The following is a 15,712-nucleotide window of genomic DNA, read 5'->3' on the forward strand; positions in this document are numbered from 1 at the left end:
ACCATAAACATGCATCATCATGATCAACAATCCCAGAGAAGCTTGTAACCAACCTTCCAAGAAACATAGGCACCAATGCATGCATACTCAACTTGCTCAACGCTCAAAACTCTAACATCCCAATTACTCAAACTCACAAGCTTAGGCTTCTTCGTACTTAAACCAAGCACACTGCTACATAGATCCTCCAAACCCAGCAGATTCCACCGGTCAGGCCATTTTTGAATGGCAAGTTCCTTAATATCGGCATGAACACTACCCGAACTGAGACCACCATACTCATCATGAATCCTAGAAATATTTTTAGCAATCAAAATGCCCACAAAAAAGAAATTAGGTTTGATGAAAAAGTTCTTGAGAGAAAGAGGCAATTCGCCAATGTATAAAAGTTGAACGATAAGGCACTTCGAATCAACGCAAAGATGCAATGTTGCGGATCTGTTCTTCCTTGCAGACCGTTCAACATTTAGGCCAACGATAACGGATTCATTTGCTGGATATAGATCATTGATGCCTTGAACCCATTGATCTACAACGGTGGCATTGTCAGTCACTGTTGTTTCAATTTGTTTCCAATCAAAGTTGACAGTGTACTTCGAAGTGTCGGTGCAGAAGGAAACGATTGAAGCACCGCTGATTCCTTTGTAATTACGGATTGTTGATGATCCGACCATTTTTCTGATGTAAAAGTAAAACTGGAGAAAACAAGAAGATATAAGCGTAGTTTAATTATTTCGTGGGGATTAAACAACGAAAATTATTTGGCAACCAACTTGGGAAGCATTTATAGAGACTTAAAAGAAAGAATATAGTGTAACATAGTGAATGTTATAATACTCCTTTTGAAACTCTTTTACATTATCAATATTATAATCTGTGGTAGGCACAATTTTTTAACAGATATTCTATTAAGGAAAAATATACATTATCAATATATTATCTGTCAACTTATTGCCAATAATAATTAATTATTATATTTTTAAAATATGTATAAAGAGATACATCCAGAAAAAATATATCTATAAAAACACTTCCATTAGATACAGACATAAAAAATATATTTTTATTAGACACATCCACAAAGACACTTCCATTAAACATAATCATAAATAAGAGATGGCAGAAGTTGGCAGTTGCTAACGTAGCGGGATTGTTCTATTAATAGAGCCTTTATTATATGGCCAATTCTATGGTGCCTATGAATTGGTGCCTAAATTTTGCCTAACTTACTTTTGTAGTAAGTTTTGATTTTTTAAAAATTATTTATTTATATATCTTTTAAATTAAATATTATTTTTTAACCTGTTTTAGTAACCAGACAACATCTTTTAGGCATCATAACATTCACCTTATTATATATTGATAACATCATCAAACAATTAATGCCAACAAATTATATTTTTTAAAAAAATTAATATTTAAAAAATTAACACTAACATAAAATTATACTTTTAAATAAAAATCATAAAATCATCATAAAATATTAATCTCTCATCTTTACTTATTAAGCAACGTTTTTTTAATTAGTGTTTTATTATTGTTAATGTTTTTATTGAAATAAAATAAAAAAAATTATTATTTTCCATAACAATTTTTTATTTTTATTTTTAAGATTTATTTTGTTTTAGAATTTCATAAACTCATTATAGTACGATCTATATCGTACTGGTATATTTTTATTTTTATTTAATCTAATTTTATTAACATAATTTAAAATTTTAAATTATAAAATTTTTAAATTAAAAAAAAATAACTATATAAAATTGTTAATTATATTTATATGATTAATTATATTTATTCATAAATTATGTCTCCCTTTTCATTTTGAGAAAGACAAAACTAACCCTTTACTCTTCTTCCACCTTTCCGTCTCCCTCCTCTTCTCCAGCCTCTCTCTCACACCTTCATTTTTCCCTCCTCCACCGCACCCCTCCTTCCACTCTAATTCCACCTCCGACCACCTCTCCTTTCACCTCCCAATCTCGATTCAATGACCAGAAACACAAGGGGTTGAAGGGAAGAAGGAGTTGGAGAAACTGCGGGCGAAAGAGAACATTCGATGAAAGTTCATCGCTTTGGAAAAGTTCATAGATGTCGATGCGGCTGAGTGGCGGTGATGCTGGCGATGAAGAAGGTCCAAACCCATGCGTTTTTTACTGAAAAAAAGTTCTCGGAACTATGCTGAGATTTTCACTGAATAAAAGCTCCCAGATCTGTTGTGTCGACCTTTGAGACGGCCTCCAACACCGTCACATTTGGCTTTTCCACCTTCCCAGATCTGTTGCGTGGATCAAATAGGAGCATCGTTGAATCTTTGTTCCACCACCCTTCACGCCTCAACAGAGAGAAAGACAATACAATAGAGAGACCACAAAAGAGATATCACATTGCGAGGAGCAAGAAAGGGGTTGAGGAAGAGCGAGGCGGCGAAGTATGACACGGCTGCTGCCATCGTTGTTAGAAGATGTTATCAACGAGCTGCTTCATTCGTGTCCGTTGTTGTTGTTTGCCGTCTCAAATTCGGCCTCCATTCTGCTTCACTTTGCTTTTACCTTTTTTTCTGCTTCATTTTACTTTTGCTTCATTCTGCTTCAGTTTCATTTTGTTTTTGCTTCATTATACTTCTGTTTTTACTTCTGTTTTTGAATTGGTTTTACTTCTGCTCAATGATTATGTTAAACAAAATTGATTGTGTTAAAAAATTATGATTATGAGTTCTGATTATGTGTTGTTTGTATTATGTCATGACAAAATTTCTATTTTTGATCATCCTAAAAATTAATTATGGCAAAAATTTTAGTTTTGAATTTGTGTTGTATAATCATTTCTGCCATGAAAGAATGGAGCTTGTTGGTAGAAGTAGGATGGAGACAGAAAAAGAGGGCGAGAAGATGATGGAGGTGAGGGTGAAAGAAAGAAGAGAAGGGGTAAGGGTAAATTAGTAAATTATATTTTATAAACATTTTTTTAACTTTTACCGTTAATAAGGACTTAATCAAAAAAATTAATATGGTACAGGGGCCAATTAAAAGGAAAAAAAGTATAGGGATCTAATTGAAAATTTCGTGAAATTATAGGGACAAACAGAGTAATTATACCTAAAATAAATTATGTACTGTTATACGATATCGCGGTTTATATTAACATGTTTAATATCACTAAATATAATGTGGTGGTAATATCATTACACGTAATTAAAGCATATTCTTAACAATTTATGTCAGAATATTACGAGTGTGTTTGGTAAACGCGTTGGGAAGAAGAGAAGCGCTTTTGATCTTTTTGAAAATTTCACTTTTATGTTTGGCCATTTTTATCTTTTTGAACGCAAAATTGATTTTGCCTCTAAACACACGTTCAGGGGAAACTAAAATTTGTAGCTTCTGCATTGCACGTTTTGTAAAAATTAGTAAAGCTAATTTTAGAAAATAAATAAATAAATAAAAACTAAATAAAATGAAAGGTAATAAACAATCCTAGTTTATAATCGTAGGATTTTAATGGTTGAAAAAGAGAAGAATTATATAGCTCTAATTGACAGATGGTTCATATTGAATAGACTCACCTATAAATTGAGCTTTTCTTTAATTCATTTCAATCAAGTCATTCAGATAGAATAACATAATATTTCTTTGAGTAATTTTCTCCAATATATGTAGAGAGAAGTGTGTTCTCCTTTTGTCAATAGAGAGTGTTATTGTAGTCTTCTCCTTGTGATAGAGAGAAGTTGTAATTCTCAAAGAAAGTTATTCAATTGTTTCCATATTTTATACAAATTTCTAATTTTTTATCTCTATATTTTGCTGTGTCATTTGTCTGGTCCAAAGGTTGTTGATTATTTTTTTCGCTGCGAGTTACCGTCTAAAAAAAATGACAGCAAAGTATGAAATTCCAAAATTCAGTGGGAGTAATTTTTCCATATGGAAATTAAAGATAAAAGCCATTATGAGAAAAGACAATTACATGACAGCAATTGAAGGTAGACCCACTGGAATTACAGATGAAAAATGGAAGGAGATGGACAACAATGCTGTTGCAAACTTACACTTAGCACTAGCTGACTCAGTTTTATCAAATGTAGCAGAGAGAAAAATAGCAAAGGAAATTTGGGATGCTCTCACCAAATTATATGAAGTCAAGTCACTTCACAACAAGATATTCTTGAAGAGAAGACTTTATACTCTTCGAATGAGTGAATCCACATTGACAATGGATCACATAAACAATCTAAATACGCTATTTTCCCAACTCTCATCGTTGGAATATACCATGGCGGAAAACGAATGTGCAGAGCTCTTACTTCAAAGTCTACCAGATTTATATGATCAGTTTATCATTAACTTAACTAATAATGTTTTGAGTGATTATCTTTCTTTTGATGACATGGCTGCTGCGGTTCTTGAAGAAGAATCTAGGCGCAAGAATAAGGAAGATATATTAGAGAGCTCAAAACAAGCAGAGGCTTTGTTGATGACAAGAGGGAGATCAATGGAGCGTGGTTCCAGTGGGAGTCAAAGTATACCAAGGACACAAAGTAAGAAGCAGGTCAAATGCTACAATTGTGGTAAGAGAGGGCACTTTAAGAAAGATTGTTGGAATAAGAAGAGTATAGAGAAGGTTCCAGAAGGATCAAGTTCTCAAGGATGTGTTGTAAGTACCTCTGATGATGGAGAAATCCTGTATGACGAAGCAACAATTGGTTCTAAAGGTAGTAAACAGCTCACTGATGTTTGAATTGTTGATTCAGGAGCAACATGGCACATGACTCCTCATTGTGATTGGTTTTGTATATATATGAACCTGTCTTGGAAGGATCTATGTTTATGGGAAACGATCATGCCTTAGAAATTGTTGGAATAGGTACTGTCAAAATAAAAATGTTTGATGGTTCTATTCGTTCACTTCAAGGGGTAAGACATGTGAAGGGCTTGAAGAAGAATTTGTTGTTGATTGGGTAACTGGAAGAACTTGGTTGCAAGACCCATATTAAAGGTGGAATCTTAAAAGTTGTTAAAGGAGCTCTTGTGGTAATAAAAGCAGAAAAGATTGCAACAAATCTATACATGCTTGTGGGAGATACTTTACAAGAGGTAGAGGCATTAGTTGCTTCAGCAAGCTAAGAAGAAATGACGATGACATGTCATCGAAAATTGGGCCACATGTCAGAACGAGCCTTGAAGATTCTTATAGAACGTAATCTCATTTCCGGGCTCAAATCGGTAAACTTACCGTTTTGTAAGCACTGCATTACAAGCAAACAACATAGATTGACATTTGGTAGATCAACTGCTCGGAGCAAGCACATATTGGAGTTGATTCATTCTTATGTGTGGGAATCGCCGGAGATGTCCCTAGGAGGAGCAAAATATCTTGTATCATTTATTGATTATTACTCTAGGAGGCTATGGGTGTACCCGATCAAGAAGAAGTCAGACGTGTTTGCGATGTTCAAAGAGTTCAAAGCAAAGTTAGAACTTAAATCTGGAAAGAAGATCAAGTATTCAAAGACAGATAATGGAGGAGAATATGTCCATGGTGATTTTCTAACATTTTGCAAGCAAGCAGGTATTCAACGGCAGTTCACAGTTGCATATACGCCTCAGCAAAACGGTGTAGCAGAGCGAATGAATAGAACTGTTCTAGAAAGAGCACGAGCTATGTTGCAAACTGCAGGTTTAGCTAAGTCTTTTTGGGCAGAAGCTGTTAAAACCGCCTATTTTGTATAAATCGGTCACCATCAACTGCAATTGGGTTGAAGACACCAATGGAGATGTGGCAAGATAAGCCACCTAATTATTCTTCTTTACATATATTTGGTTGTCCTGTGTACGTAATTAATGTACAATTCCCAGGAAAGAACAAAGCTGGACCCAAAGTCTAGAAAATGTATATTCTTAGGTTATGCTGACGGAGTTAAGGGGTATCGCCTGTGGGATCCCACTGCCCGCAAGGTAGTTGTCAGTAGAGATGTGATATTTGCAGAAGATGAATTGCAAAAGGAACAAGAAAGTGAAAGCACTGTTAAAGAGATAACCACTGTTCAAATAGATGAAAAATGCAGAGAAGGTGATCTTTCTGAAGCAGAACCACAGCACAAAGAACAAGAAGCAGAGGCCAATGACATAGAAGTTCGTCGATCCACTCGACAAAGAAGAACACCATCGTGGCACTCAAATTATGTTTTAACAAACCATGATGCATATTGTCTTTTGACAGAAGATGGAGAGCCAACAACTTTATGGAGGCTATGCGCAATCCAGATGCTTCTATGTGGATGACAGCAATGCAAGAAGAAATTGAGGCATTACATAGGAACCATACCTGGAAACTTGTTGAACTTCCAGTAGGTCGAAAAGCCATTGGTAACAAATGGGTTTTCAAGATCAAACGAGATAGTAATGATCAGGTGGAACGATATCGTGCAAGATTGGTTGTCAAGAGATATGCTCAGAAAGAAGGTGTTGACTTCAATGAAATATTTTCTCCAGTGGTGAGACTAACTGCTATTAGAGTAGTTTTGGCTATGTGTGCTGCATTTGATTTACATCTAGAGCAATTAGATGTAAAGACTGCTTTTCTTCATGGAGAACTTGAAGAAGAGATATATATGCTCTAACCAGAAGGTTTTGAAGAACAAGGAAAAGAAAACTTGGTTTGCAGGTTAACTAAATCTATGTATGGTCTAAAGCAGGCGCCAAGGTGTTGGTACAAGAGATTTGATTCTTTCATTATTAGCCTTGGATACAATAGACTTAGTTCAGATCATTGTACCTATTACAAGAGGTCTGGTGATAATAATTTCATTATTCTGCTATTGTATGTGGATGACATGTTGGTGGTAGGTCCCAACAAAGATCAAATCCAAGAATTGAAGGCACAGTTGGCAAGGAAGTTTGATATGAAAGACTTGGGACTAGCAAACAATATTTTAGGGATGCAAATTCACCGAGACAAAAAGGATAGGAAGATTTGGCTATCGCAAAAGAATTATTTGAAGAAGATCTTGCAATGCTTCAACATGCAAGAATGTAAACCAATTTCAACCCACTTCCTATGAATTTTAAATTATCCTCAAGTGTGTGCCCTAGTAGTGAAGCATAGAGGATGGAATTGTCTCGAGTTCCGTATGCATCAGCAGTGGGAAGCCTTATGTATGCCATGATCTGTACAAGGCCAGATATTGCTCAAGCAGTTGCGGAGGTAAGTCGATTTATGGCAGATCCGGGTAAAGAGCATTGGAATGTTGTTAAGAAGATTTTGAGATACATCAAAGGGACCTCGAATGTTGCATTATATTTTGGAGGATCGGAATTCATTGTCAATGGATATGTCGACTCAGACATTGCAGGTGATCTTGATAAACGAAAATCTACTACAGGCTATGTATTTACACTTGCATGAGGAGCTGTGAGCTGGCTATCTAAATTACAGACTGTTGTAGCTTTATCTACTACCGAAGCTAAATATATAGCTGCTACACAAGCATGCAAGGAAGCTATTTGAATCCAAAGCTTGATAGAAGAATTCAGACACAAACAGCAGAAGATTTTTGTGTATTGTGACAGTCAGAGTGCCTTGCACATTGCAAAGAATTTTGCCTTTCATTCAAGAACAAAACACATTGGAGTATAATATCACTTTGTTCGAGAAGTAGTAGAAGAAGGAAGTGTTGATATGCAGAAGATTCACACTAAAGATAACCTAGCAGATGCCATGACAAAACCAATCAACACAGAAAAGTTTGAATGGTGTAGATCCTCATACGGCCTATGGAATACATGAGCAACATGAATTTTGAAAATTTATCAAAATTAGCTTTAAGTGGGAGATTGTAAAAATTAGTAAAGCTAATTTTAGAAAATAAATAAATAAATAAAAACTAAATAAAATGAAAGGTAATAAACAATCCTAGTTTATAACCGTAGGATTTTAATGGTTGAAAAAGAGAAGAATTATATACCTCTAATTGACAGATGGTTGATATTGAAGAGACTCACCTATAAATTGAGCTTTTCTTTAATTCATTTCAATAAAGTCATTTAGATAGAATAACATAATATTTCTTTGAGTAGTTTTCTCCTATATATGTAGAGAGAAGTGTGTTCTCCTTTTGTCAAGAGAGAGTGTTATTGTAGTCTCCTTGTGATAGAGAGAAGTTGTAATGCTCAAAGAAAGTTATTCAATTCATCAATTGTTTCCATATTTTATATAAATTTCTAATTTTTCATCTCTATATTTTGCTGTGTCATTTGTCTGGTACCTAACACGTTTATGGTTGCTTATTATCCTTGAAAAATTAGGTGAAAATTTTATTTCTTTGTTACCAATCCTACCCTTCATTTTATTCTATAAAATGGATACTAGTAACTATTACCTTCACAATAATTCTTTGTAGTTCTTTCTACTTCTACATAGTTATTTGTTTCAATTTTTTTTCATTAAAATAGTTCAGATTTATTTATTTACTAGCAAATTGAATATTTTAATTTTTTATTATTTTTAGTACTTACTTTTATATTTTAATTTTTCATTTTTTATTATATTTTTTTAATTATATTTTTTATTATATTTTTTATTTATATGATAAATATTTTTATATTATTTATGCAGTGTTCTGATTTTTCATGTTATGTTTTTATGAGTTTTTTATCATTTACTATACTATTTTTAATATGTATATTTTTTATGAAATATTTTTTTATTTTTGTTTGACTTTGTCCATATAATTTTTTATTTATTTTATTGTATTTCTTTTATTTATATGACAAATGTTGTTAATTTTTCTATGATATTTTTACTTTTTTTGTTCATATGAATTCTTTTTTTCTATCCTTTACTGCATTGTATTTATGTTGTGTATGAAATTTTTTTATTTGATTTTATTCATATGAATTTTATTTATTTTTTATTGTATTTTTGTTCATATGATATATGTTATTGATTTTATGAAATTTTTATTATTTTTTATCTGTATGATTTTTTTTATTCTTTGATGTACTCTATTTTTATTTTGTATTAATTTTTTTATTTTTTATTCTGACTTTGTAAAATTTGTAATTGTAATTATTATATACTACGTTTATTATCAAAATTTTGTATAATATAAATTATAATCCTATAAAAAAGGACAAAATAAACAAAAAAATTTAATTATAAGTAACAATAAAGCCATAAATAATAAAAATTTATAGTCCAAAATAATACTAAATTAAATAGTGCTAACAGTGCTAAAAAAAATTATAGAATATTTTTTTTATTTGATATTATAAAATTTATAATACTCTCTTTCATATTTTTATTTTTTATTGTATTTATTTTATTTATATGATAAATATTTTTATATTATTTTTGTTAGTATTCTGATTTTGTATATATATATATATAAATTATTTAAATTGATGTCTCTTTTAATAAATTTTCATCTAAAAGTAATTTTGAGTAGTATATTGCAAACAATGTTTATTTTACTACAATCAATTTTAATATAAAGATTGCCAAACATAAATCACGTTAATCCAAACTTATTTTTCATCAAAATCAATTTTACAAAATCAATTTTATGCAAACTCCCATTTACAAACTGTAATCCAAACACACACTACTAAAGACGGATTTACTCAGCACTTAGTGGGTGAATTTAGAAAAATTAATTAGTAGTTCTTAGTAAATTGTCTAATTTGCCCCACCATCTAATTCATTTTGACCCCACTCCTCACCCTTCAAATCCCTAATAAGCTAATCCTTCTCCTTCTCTTTTTCAATTTTGTTCTTCTGCTCCAGCCTCCAACTTCAGCTTGACCGCTTCCAGACTCCAACCCTCAGTTACTGTCGTCTCCCGCCACTCGCTCACTCCATTTAGTCTTTCTCCTGCGTCGGCTTCGTCAGTTTCTCATTGCATTGCAGCGTGCCCGCGTCTGGTTCTGGCGCTGCGTTCCTTCAGCGTCTGGTGTATGGTGAGGTCGTCTTCTTCTTTTTCTTCTTCCTCGGTCTTCACAGTTGTAAGCCTTAAATCCTCGTCTGGTTTTGTCTTCTCATTCCTTCGACGTGTAGATCTGGTTCTGTCTTCAGCAGTTCAGGGTGTGCGGAGTGTCGCTGGTTCTGCCGCTGGGTGCCGCCGTGCCGCTAGTTCTGCCGCTGGTACCTGGGTCTTGGTTGCCGCTGGTTTTGCCGTTGGGTACCCTGCTTCATTCAGTTTTTATTCTCATTTGCTGCATTGTTATTAATTTGATATAGTTCATTAATTTGATATAGTTCATTAATTCATTCAATTTGATATAGTTAATTAATTTGTTTTGATGTGATTGAATTTATTCTGATGTAAATCATGTAATTGTGTTCTAATAGACTGATAGAGTTCTAAACTTCTAATATAATAGAGTTTTGATGATATAATTGTGTTTTGATGTAATTGTGTTCTGATGTAATTGGCTTGACATTTTTCTATAATAGAAGAATTATTTTGAAAATAGAGAAACACAAATCTAGGAACTTATGATATGAATAAGAATGAGAGGGGAATGAGGAGATTATGATATGAATGTTAAAAAGGATGATGATTTAGAAGCTTACAGTACATAGCTTTCAGTTTCTATAGCAAGCACTTTAAAGTACATTCTGATCATTCAGTCCTAGCTTCCAAAGTATGAACTCTATACATCAAAACTCTGCCATATACAATTGGCTACTGGCAAAGAAACTGGAATTTGTACCTTCAAATCTCTATTAGGATAATTAATGCAAATTATGGACTTGCGTTTTAATTTCCTTTAACTTGTGTTATATATAAGAGTAAAGTATCATTTTGTCTCCAACGTTTGGGGTAAGTTCTATTTGTGTTTCTAACGTTTAAATCGTTCTATTTGTATCCATAACGTTTATAAAAGTGATTCAATGTTATCCTACTATCAATTATACTAACAAATCAGATTATATTTTTTAATTATTCTCACTTGGATGTATTCATTCTCAATTAGGTCTCACTTGGATGTGTTCGATTTTAATATTATACCCACTATTTGTGTTTAGATTCAATTATGTCCCTAAAAAAGTGAATTATGTAAATGTTGTAGTAATTAGTTTCAACTTTTGATGAGCTATTTTTCAGAGTGGATCATCGATTCTATCCCAAATATTTGTATTCTAACTTAAAGAAGAGATTTTTAAAACTCAAACTAAAGCGTTCATGATGTGTAATTAATGGCAGGATAACATTGAATTACTTTTACAAACGTTAGGGGTACAAATAAGATGATTTAAACGTTAAAGACACAAATAGGATTTATCCAAACGTTGGGGACAAAAACGATATTTTACTCTACATGTAATATTCCCATTTGAATATCTTTCTTCATTGTACTTTTGTGGTATTCAATTATAATGAATTTATGATGTATTTATAATATGCTAGCTTCAAATATTTCTAATAAATTAAAGCTATATACTATTATATTCTTATTTTAATGGATCTTTTATATGAATATATTAAGCAATTCATCATGTAAGAATATATTATCAGTATAAACTCTAAAAAATATCAAGATATTGTAAATGCTATGACATTGATTAAAGTGTCTAAGCAACGGTTGTAACTATAAGAGATGATAGTTGATATCTTTTAATTGACGAAGTCTCATTGTTTTGTGACAAATATAATATTACTGTTCAAAAAATAGATGATATATTTGTGTCACAAGAAAGATCAAGATACAAAGCTCAAAAGATCTCAAATTTACATCATTTTCAAGTTGAGATATTCTATCAAGTGGTTGATAGACAACTTCAAATACTCAACATCCTTTTTACAGAGGTGAATACTAAATTACTTCTTTATATAGCTTGTCCGAATCCAAGACACTTATTTCTTGTGTTTGATACTTCTTTATATAGCTTGTCCGAATCCAAGACGCTCATTTCTTATAATTGATAAGGAGAAGTTAATCCAGTTAGTTCAATTATATTCCAAAAAAATAGAATTTTAAATTATTTATTATTTAAATTATTATTTTATTATTTTAATTTGTTAGTTAAATAATTTGAGGAATAATTATATTTTATAATACTATATATAATTATATAAATTATTATTATACTATATATATATTTTGTCTCCACGGATAAAATTTTTTGAATCCGTCACTGCATACTACATCAACTTAATGTTAATAAAAAAAAAAGAGAAACTAACATTTATTAGGGTTATCAACTTAGAAAAATAGTAAATAGTAAAAATAAATATACTTTGCAAGATCAAATAGTTACTTAAAAAAAATAAAATGAAATTACATTTATTCTACTCTATCTCTTTACATTGGGTTTGCCAACGAAACTCGAAACACTAAGAGTCCATCCTAAAAAAATAATACATGATCCCTTAAATGAACATACATGCACTCTCGGTCATAAAAACAAGAAGAAAAAGTAGGGTTAACTGTGTCAGTAAAAAGAAGAAGTTGTAGGTTTAGGATTACATTATATTCTTTCTTAAGTCTATAAATAGATCCCATGTTACCAAATTATTTTCGTCCCTAACCACCAAACTCCTTAGATATCTTGTTGTGTTGGCTCTCATTTTTCATTTACACAAGAAAATGCTTGGACCGTCATCATCATCATCAGCAATTCCTAAACATGGAATTAGTGGTGCCCTAAACATTTGGACTTACTTCAGTTGATAACTTCAATTTGTGTCTTTACGACATATATATGTTGGCTAAATAATAATAAATAAATAAAATTCCAAATTAATAAATTCATTATTGGCGAGGGAACCAAATGATGAGACATTTTTCTTAGGTAAAAGAAAATGATGAGACAAAAATTGGTGGATCAAACTAGCTAGAATGAATGTAAAGAGATTTGATAAAATGTGATGTATATTTATATAGACGGATCAAATAATAATATAATAACGTTTTTCCTTTCTTGTTTTGTCCTACTTAATAGTGAGCATATCAATGGTCATTCAATAAGTGATGATGCATTTTTCTAGGATGTAGACTTTTAGTGTTCCCAATTTCGTTGTTATGCCCAATGAAAGTGCATTTGTTGCTTAAGTAATGAGATGATAGGGAGTACTATCTATCCTTTCCTATTATTAATATATGTTTCTTTTAAAAAGAATTTTGTTCAATTTTTTATAATTATTAATATGGATTAACTATTCTTCCCTATCTTCAAGTGAATGTATACAATTGTATTTTTAATTATTTTATAGATTTAATTAATTTGTATCTTATATAAATATTAAGATTATTATAAATAAAAATTTTTAAACATGTAACTTTAATTAATACAAATAATGCACTGAAAATTTAAAATTTACATGTTTTCTATAAAAAAAAATTATTAATAATCTTAATATGTATAAATCTTAAAATTAAAGATAGATTTAGATCTATTTTACTATAAATCAAATCAGAATAAATGACCACCTAATCTCTTTCTATATTCCTTATAATTATAAGTTAAATAAAAATATTTTAATAAATAATTTTAGAACGAAGTCACCAAAGATTAACATTATTTCTTATAAGATGTGCTACTTGTCACTTTTATATCCAGTCTCTGGCGACAGGCCGTGCGCTGCCAAAGTTTTCTTTGTCTTCGAAGGTGGGATTTACTGTTAGTGGCGGTGGTGATGTTGGTAAAAAAAGTGATGAAATTGATAGAAAAAAATAAAGAAAAAGTTGAGATTTGAAAAAGGGCTATTGAGATTAGGATTAAGAAAAATGTAATTTAGAATTTTTAGGCGATTTTCAGTGTTTAAATAATTTTGCCGAATTATGTTTTGTGAGTAGATTAGTAGTTTCTTTTTTAATATGATAGATTTATTCTATAGCTTGGTAAAAATAATAAGGTGAAAACTCAGTTGCAGTCGACTTCACGTGAAGTTGATAGCGGAGAGTCGTTAAATAAAAATTTAGTCAAATTAGTCAAATCATCAAACGGCTTTCAATTATTAATTTCACGTGAAGTCGACTGCACCTAAATTTTAACCAAATAATAAACACTCAAAATAGTAAATAATAAAAGTAAACCCAAATAATTACTTTAATTTTAAAAAATAAAATGAAATTTCATTGAAAAATACATCATCACTCAAAGAAAAAAGGGTAGGGTTAATTGTGTCAATAAAAGAAGTGTTAGGGTTAGGGTTACATTACATTCTTTCTTTTAAGTCTATAAATACATCCCAAGTTACCAAATTATTTTTCATCCCTAACCACCAAACTCTTTAGTTATCTTCCTTTTTTCCCTCTTTTTTTCATTTATATAAGAATCATGTTTAGGTCATCATCATCATCATCAATCCATAAACATGGAATCAGTGGTGCCACAACCGTTTCATTCAACCCTGACACTTCCAAATACACTATCAACTTTGATGGAAAAGCAATTGAAACCACAGTCACTGACAAATCCACCATTGTAGATCAATGGGTTCGAGAAATCAACATTTTATATGCAGGAAAATCATTCGTCGTCGTCGGCTTAGATGTTGAATGGAGACCAACTGGGATTCCATATTTGAGCAACAAATCCGCCACATTGCAACTTTGCATTGATGACAAGTGCCTTATCTTGCAACTCTTCTACATTGACAATTTGCCTCTTTCTCTCAAGAACTTTCTCATGAACCCTAATTTCACTTTTGTGGGGGTTGATGTTGCTGATGATATTTCTAAGATTAGAAATGAGTATGGTCTTAAATGTCGTTCTCATGCTGATATTAGAGAGCTTTCAAATAAGAAATGGCCACTTAGGTATTATAGGAAGCCAGGGTTGAAGAGACTTGCTTGTGGTTTGGTTGGTTTGAACATGTTGAAGCCTTTGCATATTTGTCAAAGCGATTGGGAATCTAGGGTTTTGAGCAATGAACAAGTTGAGTATGGTTGTATTGATGCCTATGCTTCTTACAAGATTGGCCACAAGCTTCTCAAGAGTGGTTGATCATCAGGATATGCATGTCTATAGTGTGGGGTGTTATTGGGCTATTAGTTAGTTTTTGTTTATTTTAAGTTATGTTGTTTTTAATGTTTATGGTTATTATTAGTTATTACTAGTAAAGTAGTACTTATTAGTGGAGTGATGAAGGAAAATAGCTGTTGATTTTGTTTCTGTTTTTATTTAATCTTTGAATGTTTTGTTTTTAGGTTGGTGTTGTGTTACTTCTATGCTACTTAATGGTTTATAATGTTTTAATGTTTTGACTTTTGAGAGTGATATAATTGGCTATTTGGAGTAATATTATTTTTGTAGTTTTTTTGTTATTTGATATATGTTTAGCATTGAATATGTGAATACAAAAGGATTAAATCAAATTAAAAAAAATCTATTATTATATCCAATTAAAATATCTATCCACATATTTAGTAAAATGAATATCTATAAAATTTTATTATATCTACTTAAATTCAATCTAAATTAAATAAATATTCATTTAAAAAAAAAACAACCATGCAATCACATACCTAATAAAGTGAACATTCTGTAATAATTAATCAATTTTATACTAAACAGTCAAATAAAGAAGGAACAAAATATTGAGAAAAAAACCTTGAGAAAAGTAAGGAAAGCATAAGATTAAATAAAAATATTTAAAAATTTATTTCGATAAACTTATCATGTGTCTTTATTACATATGTTAAATAACATTGCGTTATAAAAAAACATAGACGCTACGTTTGATTAATGTATAAAAAGACATAAATAC

General features: G+C 31.0%; 2 protein-coding genes across 2 annotated transcripts; one reads left to right on the top strand and one right to left on the bottom strand.

The window, feature by feature from the left end:
* Positions 1-23: 23 nt before the first annotated feature.
* On the bottom strand, positions 24-674 carry LOC127745502 (3'-5' exonuclease-like). Its single transcript, XM_052258274.1, has one exon. The coding sequence runs from the start codon at positions 672-674 to the stop codon at positions 24-26; it is 651 nt and encodes a 216-aa protein (XP_052114234.1).
* A 13,606-nt stretch (positions 675-14,280) lies between these two features.
* LOC107478995 (3'-5' exonuclease-like) lies at positions 14,281-14,949 on the top strand. Its single transcript, XM_021136807.1, has one exon. The coding sequence runs from the start codon at positions 14,281-14,283 to the stop codon at positions 14,947-14,949; it is 669 nt and encodes a 222-aa protein (XP_020992466.1).
* Positions 14,950-15,712: the final 763 nt, after the last annotated feature.

This window comes from Arachis duranensis, chromosome 3 (genome assembly GCF_000817695.3).
Source record: "Arachis duranensis cultivar V14167 chromosome 3, aradu.V14167.gnm2.J7QH, whole genome shotgun sequence".
Classification (NCBI taxonomy): Eukaryota; Viridiplantae; Streptophyta; class Magnoliopsida; order Fabales; family Fabaceae; genus Arachis; species Arachis duranensis.

What these genes read in the sequence shown, in the direction of transcription:
- LOC127745502 (XM_052258274.1), bottom strand. Translation starts at nt 674, where the DNA reads ATGGTCGGATCATCAACAATCCGTAATTACAAAGGAATCAGCGGTGCT.
- LOC107478995 (XM_021136807.1), top strand. Translation starts at nt 14,281, where the DNA reads ATGTTTAGGTCATCATCATCATCATCAATCCATAAACATGGAATCAGT.